The sequence below is a fragment of the Scardinius erythrophthalmus genome (assembly GCF_964197995.2).
Source record: "Scardinius erythrophthalmus genome assembly, chromosome: 7".
Taxonomy (NCBI): domain Eukaryota; kingdom Metazoa; phylum Chordata; class Actinopteri; order Cypriniformes; family Leuciscidae; genus Scardinius; species Scardinius erythrophthalmus.
This window is the reverse complement of record NC_138227.1, coordinates 9,697,101-9,709,065: the sequence shown is the minus strand read 5'-3', so window position 1 is coordinate 9,709,065 and position 11,965 is coordinate 9,697,101. Positions and strand designations below refer to the sequence as shown.

The 11,965-nt window shown below is 36.5% G+C and overlaps 1 protein-coding gene across 1 annotated transcript; it reads left to right on the top strand.

The window, feature by feature from the left end:
* Positions 1 to 2,288: 2,288 nt before the first annotated feature.
* Positions 2,289 to 11,963, top strand: LOC308693710 (NACHT, LRR and PYD domains-containing protein 3-like; the record flags this gene model as incomplete). The annotated part of the gene is made up of 8 exons (XM_081370809.1): positions 2,289 to 2,341; positions 6,675 to 6,917; positions 7,413 to 8,770; positions 9,815 to 9,971; positions 10,058 to 10,174; positions 10,288 to 10,461; positions 11,509 to 11,682; positions 11,807 to 11,963. 8 exons carry the CDS (start codon positions 2,289 to 2,291, stop codon positions 11,961 to 11,963), a joined length of 2,433 nt encoding a protein of 810 aa, XP_081226935.1.
* Positions 11,964 to 11,965: the final 2 nt, after the last annotated feature.

Genomic DNA, 11,965 nt, shown 5'->3' with positions numbered 1-11,965 from the left:
GGACTAACAAAGTGCCGGGCGGGGCCAATATCCTCGGACCTTAAAGGGTTAGTTCACCCTAAAATGAAAATTCTGTAATTAATTACTCACACTCATGTCATCCCAAACCTGTAACACCTTCGTTCATCTTCGGAACACAAATAAATATATTTTTGATGAAATCCGAGAGCTTCCTGACCCCCCCATAGACAGCAACACCATAACCATAACAAGCGAACCACAGGGCTCGCATTGTGCATCCTCATATTGCTGACTGTCACTGTACTATTAAGTTCACAATGAATAGACTATAAAGGTAAGAAAGAAACGTCTGTGCTTAATGACGATAACCGTGCATAGCATATGTATTTAACATTTAAAAAAATTGTAGGCTACAAACTTCACCTTTAACTTATCTGTTAATGATATAAACTTGTGTGAATAAAAATGTTTCAAAGGCTTACAAACATTGTTAGATGAACAAAACAGTAAACTCAATACTGCGGTCTCCACAAGTAGCAACATTTTTGCTTTAATGCTTTATAGCAGTGGTTCTCAATCAAACTTGGTAATGTGGTTCATACAGTATCTCCTCCTCCTGTGATGAATCACAAACCTGTCAGTTTCATAGATTTAGCTCCTCCTTCACAGAGCAGGTTAAACAAAAAACACCATCATTCTGTTGTTTCATAAGACAGCAAGTGGAATCCAGAGCACACATGGTGAGTAAAACTGCACAGACTGAGAGACGAATGTTTGATAGATTACATTAGGATGATTACAAATCATTAAAGATCATTATTAAAATGTAATTTACTCATTAAAGAGAAAAGACTAAAATACATTTGACAAGGTCTAATCTGAAGCTTTTCAGTTATTTTATTTGCATAACGCATGTGCGTTCAACTGTTAAAAATCATAAAATAAATGCTATGCTTCCACTACAACTTGTATCTAATTTTTATGATCACAAAATGTGTGCAAGATACTGACAAAGCCTTACACAACCTGAAAGCATGTAAACTTTATAACTGGGAACACTTTACAATAATTTGTTAACTATATTGTATTAACTAACAATAAACAATTCATTTGTTACAGTATCTATTAATCTTTGATAATGTTAGGAAAATCCGTCATTCGTTCATTGTTTATATTAGTTTACAGTGCATTAAGTAAGGGATAATGTATAGTGAGCAGGTTGTTATAGTGAATAACAACCCCGACAGGCTGAACGGGATCCCGACGCGAAGCGGAGGGATCTTGAATCAGCCTGAAGGGGTTGTTATTCACTATAACAACCGGCTCACTATACATTATCCCGCTTATTACATGGCTACCTACAAAATAAATAAATAAATTGACACAAATTATTTATTTAAAAGGAGTTTATTGATTTAAAAACGATTGTATTGCTTCCGCTAAAGAAAATAGTCCGTTCCGCGTCCATAGCAACGCGCTGTTTTGCATGGCAACGGTCTGTTATAGTTCGCATCGGTCTGTTATCAAGAAATAACATACCGCATTCTACATTGGAATTCAGCCAAGCCATGTAATAACTAGTGTTAATAAATACAACTTTTGATGTATTAATAAATATTGAATTTAACATTAACTAAGATTAATAAATGCTGTAGAAGTGCAGTTCATTATTAGTTCATGTTAACTAAAGTGGTTAAACAATGAAACCGTATTGTAAAGTTTTAGCATATAACTAGGAAGGTATTTTACTCATGCTGTCAAACCAGCCTTTGAAGACAGTTTTAGTCATGCTCTTGATTTTTCCACATTCCAAGTCATTTAAAGTCCCCGTGAACCGGAAGTTGCAAACGACTTTTCTCCAGTGTTATGACGTATTTCCCAGTGAAAAGGAATATTGAACAGAGGGCAGGGTTTTACTCTAGCGCTCCTCCTCTCCATCTCTCGCTCATAACAGACTAACGGTTTGAGGGGAGTGGTTAAGCGTTTCCCAAACCAATTCCTCAAACCTACGTCATCAGAGAAGGTCCTCCAATGCAGAGGGGAGGGGCATTTTCAGATTTTGATTAAAGATTACCATGGTAAAAATTTTTTTTTTTAAATATTTTCTTGCACGGATTAATTGTTCACCACAAGAATAGTAATATGCGCTAACAAAGTAAATAGGGTCAATTTTGATTTCATGGGGACTTTAATTGCATGAAGTCTTTGAGAGAGTAAAAGAATTTTTTCTATTAAAAAAAAAAAAAAAAAATTGTCTTCATTTGTTTGTGATGGAAATAGAATTCAGAATAATTCTTTTTAGCAGTTAGGAAAACACAAACACCAAAATGAATGCTGAAGAAGACACTGATTATCACATCGCTTGTGATGGAGAGAAAAGGTGAGAGAAATGTTTTTCATTATTTGTACATCTATACAATTTATAGAAATGTAAATCAAATATAAATTCATATTTTGAAGAAGCACATTCTTTATATTTACATGCTTTAGTCATAGATCAAAGCAAATTCAGTTCAAACCGACTCAGAGAAATGTTGGAGATTAAATTATACTGCTAAATTATACAACATAGCATTTAACTAACTACTTTTTTTATTACAAAAGGCATTGACAATCTTAAGATAATTTGAGTGAATGCAATGTTGAATTGCTCTGAACTATGAAGATGGATTGTGTTTTATCTGAAAGTGTTCAGCAGGAGAGATCAGATTCACCTGTCCTCTGTGTTTTATCCATGAAGAATGAGAAATCAATGAAAAAAAATGACACGTCATGACATGTCATTTCTGTATTAGTTCTCTTTAGTTTCTACGGTTACTGATTAGTTAATCTTTGTCCAGCTGTACCTGTTTAGTCCCCATATTTTCCTTGTGTATAAATATTTCCTGTTGGTGTTTGACTATTATGAGGCAGCTAAAACAAAAATTTAGCTTGCAAATATTACAGTACTGCCCTTCACAAATCATTGTTATCCAATGGTGAGATAGATTATGTTGCCTTTTTCAGGTCTCTGGATAGATCACATTCACCTGATCCCAGTGTTTGGTCCCTGAAAAGTGACAAATCAAAGAAAATGCCAATTGACTTTAAGAATGGAGATTCTCTATTTGATCAAAGGTAAATAGAATTATTGTGTTTCATGTGACACATTATATATTACCTATGGTTTTGGTGCAATTGTGAGATAGACAAAACAAGAAATTTGCTTGCAAATTATATATTTCTTAAAAGTCTTTGACATCAACTTTTATTTTCTAGAAAATATTAATATTGATCTATGGTGAGATGGATTATGTTGTCTTATTTCAGTTCTTTGGAGAGACCACATTCACCTGATCCCAGTGTTTGGTCCCTGAAAAGTGACAAATTAAAGAAAATACCAATTGAGTTTCAGGGAGCAGATTCTCTATTTGATCAAAGGTAAACATATTTATGTTTGCGAAACTTTGCACATGGTATAGCTGTGATAACTGTAGCTGTACAGTGATAAATATTTTTTTGTGAATGTTAAAAAAAGCTTTAATCAAAACACACACACACACACACTAAAACAGATTCCCTTTCAAGAGAACTAGATCTGCGTCAAGACGCTGTGGGAACGCCCCTGCGTGATTGCATTGTGAAGCATGTGTGAAATCAGTCTAATGTTGTGACAGAACATCATAGGCGGGTGACATTACAGACCAGGGGCCGTATGTATAAAGCCACTCAGAGTAAAATTTTTGTCTTAAGTCTCTCAAAATTCTAAGAATGACGTCACTTTACTTTTATTCCTAGACTTAAGAATAAGTGTGATTCATAAAGGTTCCTAAGTGTCAAGACTAGGTCTCAGCTCCTAAATTACTTAAGAGAGCTGAAGAGGTCTCTTAACCTAGTTAGGAGAAACAAGATGGCCGCAGAGAGGAGGAGGCCACGCACTTTTCAATGAAAAAATTGTTTCTTTTCAATGAAAATTGGAGTTACAGTAAATGATGACGGAGTTGATCAAACAATAAAAGTTTGATCATCAAGGGATCCTTTTTCGAACTGACTTTTAAGAAATTTTATAGCAATGAAATTAAAGGAAAAATAATAATTACATTGTTGCTGACTGGAAAAAAGCAGCAGTGCACTGGTGATGACTTGAGCTCATCAGTCCACTGTAAGCAGGGTTTCAATAGCACTATTGTGGCACTGACCACATCAAATACAGTAGTGGCTAAAAGTGATGTACGGAGTTTTTATTTTTAATTTTTTAATGACCCTACAAGTTTGCTTAAACCATCAAAATATGAGGAAAATGGTGTTTTGTTCATCCCTCATATTTTTTTTTTTTTCAATATATAAATATAAAAGTAAACTTTAGTGAAGATATTTATCTGACTAAATAATTTCAAGTCAAGTCGCTTTTTACAATACAGATTGTTTCAAAGCAGCTTTAAAGTGATAACAGGAAAATAATGCAACAAAGTTAGTTTGGGCTATACAGCAGCTCTAGAAGAACATAGTGCCATTGTACAGCTTAAGTAAGTTCGATGATGATTCATTTCCATTGTAAAAGATCATTAGTCATTAGTTATCTATTTAGTTCATTATACAGTCGCTCTGGAGAAAACAGCGATGTCTTCATTCAGCTCAGTTCAGTTCAGTTCAGAGACAATGGTGTCAATGCAGGCAGATCAATAATATTGTTGAAAAAAGGCCTAACTACAGCTACAGGTTTAAAAAAAAATAAAAAAAAATAAATAAAAAAGCTTACAGGAGAAAAAAGAAATCATACATTGTCTGTAACATAGTCAGTTATTAATATTTCATTGTCCTCTCTTGTTCATTTGTTTGACAGCCTGGCTAAAAATTATGTCTGTACAATTTGGCATGTTTCATTGTGTTATCACAAATAAACAATTGACTCTAAGCACAACTACACAATACACGTACAAAATCTTTTACACATTTTTAATATTTGAATAAAGGGTGAATCTGACAATTTTCCTTTGCCTGCACTTTTGGCCACTACTGTATGGCAGTTCATTGACTTTGCAAATCTCGCAGCAAAATAAAGCCACTTTAATGAGTATTTCGGGGTTTCCCTGAGTTGTTGGATCCATTGATGGAACTCATGTTTGCATAATTATAAATGAGGAGACACACATCAATAGAAGAGGATTCCACAGCATAAATACTAATTTGCGAAAATTTTGCACAATGCAAAACATTTTTTTTTAAATACATTTAAATATTAAAGTGTCTTAATTAAATGATTTTATTATAATAAAATTAAATGATTGGTGTCATGCTGCAGTGACCTTGCCCTTGCAGGCTCACTATTGGCTGAATCAGTGGTTGAGGGCGGCCATTTTGGGTTGACATCACTGTAGTCCTTAGTTCACAACACTTAAGTCCCACTTCAGTCAGCACTTAAGAATCAGTCTTATACTTTACTGAAAGTTGCTTTTAGCTGCTTTATAAAAGTCTCCTACTCTTAGAAAAGTCCTACTCTTTACTAAGTATTTTCTGACACTTAAGTCAAAGCTTAAGACTATTCTTAAGAGCATTTCTTAGAAGTTTTATACATACGGGCCCAGGGCCCGTATTCATAAAGAATCTTAATGCAAAGAGTAGCTCCTAGTGACAAAATTCTAAGAAAATTCTTAGAAATGTGGGCGTTTACTCTTAAAATTAAAGAAAAACTCCTAGTAAAGAAAAAAGTAATTCAGAAAGCATCTTAACCCTTAAAAGAGGTCTTAAGGTCAAAATTGTTAGGAGCACGGACGAGGACTTTTAAGAGGCTTAAGAGTTTCTTTAGCAGAGGAGAAAATGGCAGAAAGACGAAGAGGGAGAAGAAATGTGTTGCAGACAATGGATGACAGTGAGTTAATAAGACGCTATAGATTAGATCGTGCAGGGATCATGTTTGTGACTGATCTTTTTAGAGACGCGCTAACATCTCCGACACAGTGCAGAAATGCCATAGCGCCTGAAATGAAAGTAATCACTACATTACGATATTTGGCAACTGGGAAAATTCCATGTTTGATACATTAAAACCAACATTCAAACCACTGCTTAAATAGACATGCCAGCAATCAGTGTAACTGGAAAGAGTGGAACAATTTTTATCATTCTAAGCAATCAAATACCTTATAGGATGTAAGTTACGCATGTAAGTTCAAAGTGGAGGCTTAGAATAGACCCTATACTTAAAATCACTTTTTTTTTTCCTTCTTGGACAACCAACCAATCACAGTCTTCAAAAGATTGTGTCATACATAGCAACGGGGTCAACCCCGCCTCCTCACTAAGATAAAAGTTTTTGTATTTTCCTTACTCAGAGTTGCTCTCAGATCGGTCCCAAATCGCTCTTAAGCTAAGACTCCTACATAAAAGTTTTTAAGCTAAATTAAGAGTTTTCTGAGAGGATTCTTAGAATCTTTATGAATACGGGCCCTGGAAACTATAAAGCATACCCAGAATCGCTAAAACGCTTCTGTGTCTTCAGCAAGCGCTCTTTGTGAATCGTCGCTGTCTTTTTGGAGTTTTTTGTCAAGTTACACACTATACAGGAGTATGGCTAGTAAACAGCATTCAAACCGTGTGGTTTCTCCTGCCCACGCTTCCTTATGGGTGGGGATACACACAAGCTTTGTTGCTTGTTTGGGAGTGGAGCATGCCCCGTCAGTTCTCGAGGGAGCTGACTGTGAGCATTGTGATAAGTTATCCGTCCGTTCTTCAAGGAGGGCGCTTCGGCACGCGTTCCTCACGGTTTGGGTCCCGCTTCTGCTGAGGCAGAGAGGCGGCTCAGATCGTGGGGTTCGCAGATGGATTTGGCAGAGGGGTTTGAGATGGGCCCAGACCTATCTCAGCCTTCACCTGCCTGATCCAGTGCCTTATCTCAGGGAGAAGCACACGCTGAGGTTTCTTCTCCTCGGGGTGAGGCACCAGTACTACAACTGTCCAGTTCTGTGGAACTGGATGTTGTTAGTGTTGACGCAGGGGATATTGAGGACCACCCCATACTCCTGCATATGAGGAGCTTATGGAGGTTGTGACTTATGCTGTAACTAAATTAAGCAAGAAACAAGAAGTTCCAATAAGAATCCTCTTCTGGGATTGCCATTTTTTCCCAACCTCCACAGGTATCAAGGTCGTGGAAGAAACCAGTCTCTTACTGTGTCTTCAGTCCCCAAACATCCAACTGAAGAGTCCAGATGCAAAAGCCTCTAAGTGCCATCTGAAATTTTCTTCTAGAATGATCATTTTTATCAAGCTCGTATATTTAAGTTAAGTAATTTCACTTTAATGGCAATGAAGATTGCCTATTAATTGCCATTTAAGTGAAATTACGGAGTCAATATAAAAATTGATATTGTTTGAATTTTATGAAAAAGGTTTCAAGCTTACACTTAATTCCATAGAGCCAAAACAAGAAACCGGTACTATTATTTTCTTATGTACAAATTATATTTTTACAGACATGATGCACAAATTCCACATCAAGACATCCATCAAAGATTAAAATCCTACACGAAAATGAAGCATCAGTATATTTTTGAAGGACTGGAAAAGCAGGGACACCCAACACTCCTGAATGAGATCTACACAGAGCTCTACATCACAGAGGGTGGAAATGGAGAGATCAGTAATGAACATGAAATTAAAAGGATAGAAAAATCACTGAAGGCTGCAGCAGGAGCAACAATACCGATCAAATGCAATGACATCTTTAGACGTTTACCTGGACAAGACAAACCCATCAGAACTGTGCTGACAAAGGGAGTCGCTGGCATTGGAAAAACAGTCTCTGTGCAGAAGTTCATCCTGGACTGGGCTGAAGAGAAAGAGAATCAGGATGTCCAGCTCATATTTCCACTTCCTTTCAGAGAGATCAATTTGATGAAGGACAAAACACTCAGTCTTTCAGATCTTCTTCATGTCTTTTTCCCTGAAACTACAGAAATAGAAATATCCAGTGACAAATATAAAGTCTTGTTCATCTTTGATGGTCTGGACGAGTGTCGTCTGTCTCTGGATTTTCAGAGCGATGTGAGGTTGTGTGATGTAAGTGAATCAGCCTCAGTGGACGTGCTGCTGATGAACCTCATTGTGGGGAATCTGCTTCCCTCTGCTCTCATCTGGATCACCTCCAGACCAGCAGCAGCCGATCTCGTCCCCTCTGAGTGTGTCCATCGAGTGACAGAGGTACGAGGCTTCAATGATCCACAGAAGGAGGAATACTTCAGGAAGAGAATCAGTGATCAGAGTCTGGCCAATACAATCATCACACACCTGAAGTCATCAAGGAGCCTCTACATCATGTGCCACATCCCAGTGTTCTGCTGGATCTCAGCCACTGTTCTGGAGAAGATGTTGAGCGAAGCAGAGAGTGGAGAGATTCCCAAGACTCTCACTCAGATGTACACACACTTCCTGATGGCACAGATTAGCATCAAAGACACAAAGTACAATGACAATGAGGACAAAGATAAAGAGATGATCTTCAAACTGGGGAAACTGGCATACAAGCAACTGGAAATAGGCAATGTGATCTTCTATGAGGAAGACCTGAGAGAGTGTGGCATTGATGTGACAGAAGCATCAGTGTACTCAGGATTGTGCACTCAGATCTTCAGAGAGGAGTTTGGCTGGTATCAGGGGAAAGTCTTCTGCTTTGTTCATCTGAGTGTTCAGGAACATCTAGCGGCTCTATATGTGCATCTCTCCTTCCACAACTGTGGCAAAAATGTTCTTGTAGAAGGCAAAGCAAATGAATCAGATATGAATGTGACAGTGCCAACCATACTCAAATGTGCCATTGATAAAACATCAGAAAGTAAGACTGGACATCTTGATCTCTTTCTTCGCTTTCTCATGGGACTTTCAATGGAGTTAAACCAGATCCTAACAGAAAGGTTTTTTAAGAAAAGAACAATCGTCCCCCAGGACACCTCGAAAACTACTGGGTATCTCAAGGAAAAGATAAAAACATGTTGTCCAGAAACGAGTATCCTTATGTTCCACTGTCTAAATGAACTCAATGATCATTCTCTAAATGATGAAATCCAAAAATACATAACCTCAGGAAAAGTTAAAGACATACAGTCCCAAGAACTTGGTTTTGCTCTAATGTTCATTTTAATGACATCAGATGAGAAGTTTGATGAGTTTGAACTACATAAATATGGTAGATCAGAAACAATCCTTGAATGGCTACATTGTGTGATCATGCTGTCTACAAAGGCTTGGTGAGTACTTTTGTTATATATTATGTGTGAGTGCAAAAAAATTGTTGATACATAATGAAAGTACGGAAGCCCTGAAACGCAACATAAAAAAAAAAAAAAAAGTTAGTGGAGAAAAATATATATAAATAAATATATTATAATATATCGAGAATAAAATCGAAATATTTCGAGATTAAAGCCGAAACATTTTGAGATTTAAGTCACAACATTTCTAGATTAAAGTCGAAATATTTCGAGAACAAAGTCGTAATATTTTGAGAATAAAGTCAAAATTACGAGAATAGCCTACAGTCTTTCATTGAAGTTCTTTTTTCTTTTTCTTTTAGTAAATGCGCTTGTGAAGTCGAACTGCCTCGGACATGGATCTAAATATAATAGTAGCTTTTTACTTTTATCTGGGCTTGCCTTTCAATAAAAGGCAAGACTTTAATCTCGAAATATTTCAACTTTAATCTTGAAATATTTTGAAATGAGACGACTTTATTGTCTTTTTTAGAAATGTTTTGATTTTTACAGATTTTTTTCTTTCTTTTCTTTTATGTTGCGGTTCATGGCTTCCATATGAAAGAGAAAAAAAAAATAAAAAAAAATAAAAATAAACTCTTCCAGGTTGCATGACTGTAATATTACAGAAAGAGGCTGTATAACGCTGTCTACGCTTCTGTCATCAAAATCAAATGTGAGAGAGCTGGATCTGAGCCACAACAACCTGCAGGACACAGGAGTTGAAATATTCAGTATCGGAGCAAAAAAATCATACTACGCCGGACCCATGTACGCTTCTATGGAGTACAGTGAAATATTACAACATTATATTACTAATACACAATTTACATAATGTAGACATTTAATTAAATCTTTCTATGTCACTACAGATTTAACAAATGGTTAAACAATAGTCCAAATGATCCAAACAATCTACGCAAGTATGAAGATTTTATAAGGCAAACTGCTGGACTACAGGACACAGAGTGTAGACTGGAATCTTTGAGGTAGGCTCTGTTAACTCTTAATAGAAAACTTTTAAATGAGTCCTCATCATGCAAATTGTGCTTCATGGGTTTTTGCCAGTAGATTGAGATAACATGTATTATCTTCTCCGTAGTCTGAAGAACTGTGGAGTAACAGAAGAAGGCTGTGTTTTCCTGAGCTCAGCTTTGAATTTAAACCCTTCTCATCTGAAAGTGCTGGACCTGAGCTTGAATAAAATAGGAGACTCAGGAGTGAAACATCTCTGTGCTGCTCTGGAGAAAGTTCAGTGTGCATTGGAAACACTGAAGTGAGTTATAGTGAGCACATATACTGAATTGAGAAATGATTTGAGGTTAATAATGACTAATATCTTTAATTGCTTTATTAACAGGCTAAATGACTGTAATATAACACACAAAAGTTGTGCAGCATTAGCCTCAATACTAGAAACAGATTCAAACCTGAAAGAAGTCTCTCTAAGCAAGAATGAGCTCCAGGATTCTGGTGTGACGCTGTTCTCTGTTGGGCTGCGTCATCCTCACTGTAAACTGGAGATCCTGAGGCAAGATGATTCTGAATATTTGTGGTAGATTCAGTACAAAGAAAATTCCCCATTAAACAATATTGCTCCATGTGCAATTTGTGTTTTAATTTAAAATTACAGCTTATGATCAAGGCCAAAATTACATAAATTTCTTGTATTCTCCTCCTGCAAGATTCAGATCAGTGCTCAACAAATATGGCTTTTTAATGGCTAATTCTTTAACTTAAACATTACAGTTACTAACCCTACAGCACTACATTGATTTTTAATTAAAAAGCCAATATATTTCCACCAATAACACCACTAAGAAATGTCAAATATAACTAATTGAATAATTAAATACTGATACAGTCTATGAGAGAAATGTACCTCTGTTTGAACCACATTCCATTGATATCAGAAAGATTAAACCGTTTTTTTTAAAGGGACTTTCTTCGTGTGACTAAATCTTCTGTTTACAGTCTTGTAGGACACGTAACATATTTCACTATATCAAATCAATCAAATACACTGGGATTTCTAGAGTTATGAGTGTTTTTACTTTCTTTCGATAGGCTTTCATGTTGCAAATTTAAAACAGAAGGCTTTGGATCTCTTACTTCAGCCCTAATGTCAAACGCTCAGCTGAGAGAGCTGGACCTGGGCAACAACAGACCTGGATATCAGGGAGTGGAGCTGCTGTCTGCTGTTCTCCATGATCCAAACTGTAGACTGAAAACACTGAGGTTAAGATATACTGCAGAAATCAGTGAACACATTTCTATTTGATGAAGTTGGAACAGTATATATTATAATAAATTTCTTTCTCAGGTTGGACAAATGTGGAATCACAGAGAAAAGTTGCACTGCTCTGGCTTCAGCTCTCAGCTCAAAGACCTCCAATCTGACAGATCTGGATCTGAGTATTAATGATCTACGAGACTCAGGTGTGAAGAAGCTCTGTGTCGGCCTGCAAAGTCCTCACTGTAAACTAGAGAAGCTGAGGTAAATGTATGGAAAAATCTAATGTGTTGCAATATCAGATCAAAGCCATTCAAAACAGATTAAGCAACTGTTAAGCTAAGAAAGAACAATATCTGTGCTTACAAATCCACTCTGCTCTCTTCAGGTTGTCCAACTGTAGTGTTACACATGAAGGTGTGACGGCACTGACCGAAGCTCTGAAATCAAATCCATCCCACCTGAAAGAGATCGATCTGCTTGAGAATCATCTGGAAGAGTCAGACTTGAATGTGATCTCCGTGATACTGGAAAAGTCATCATAAAA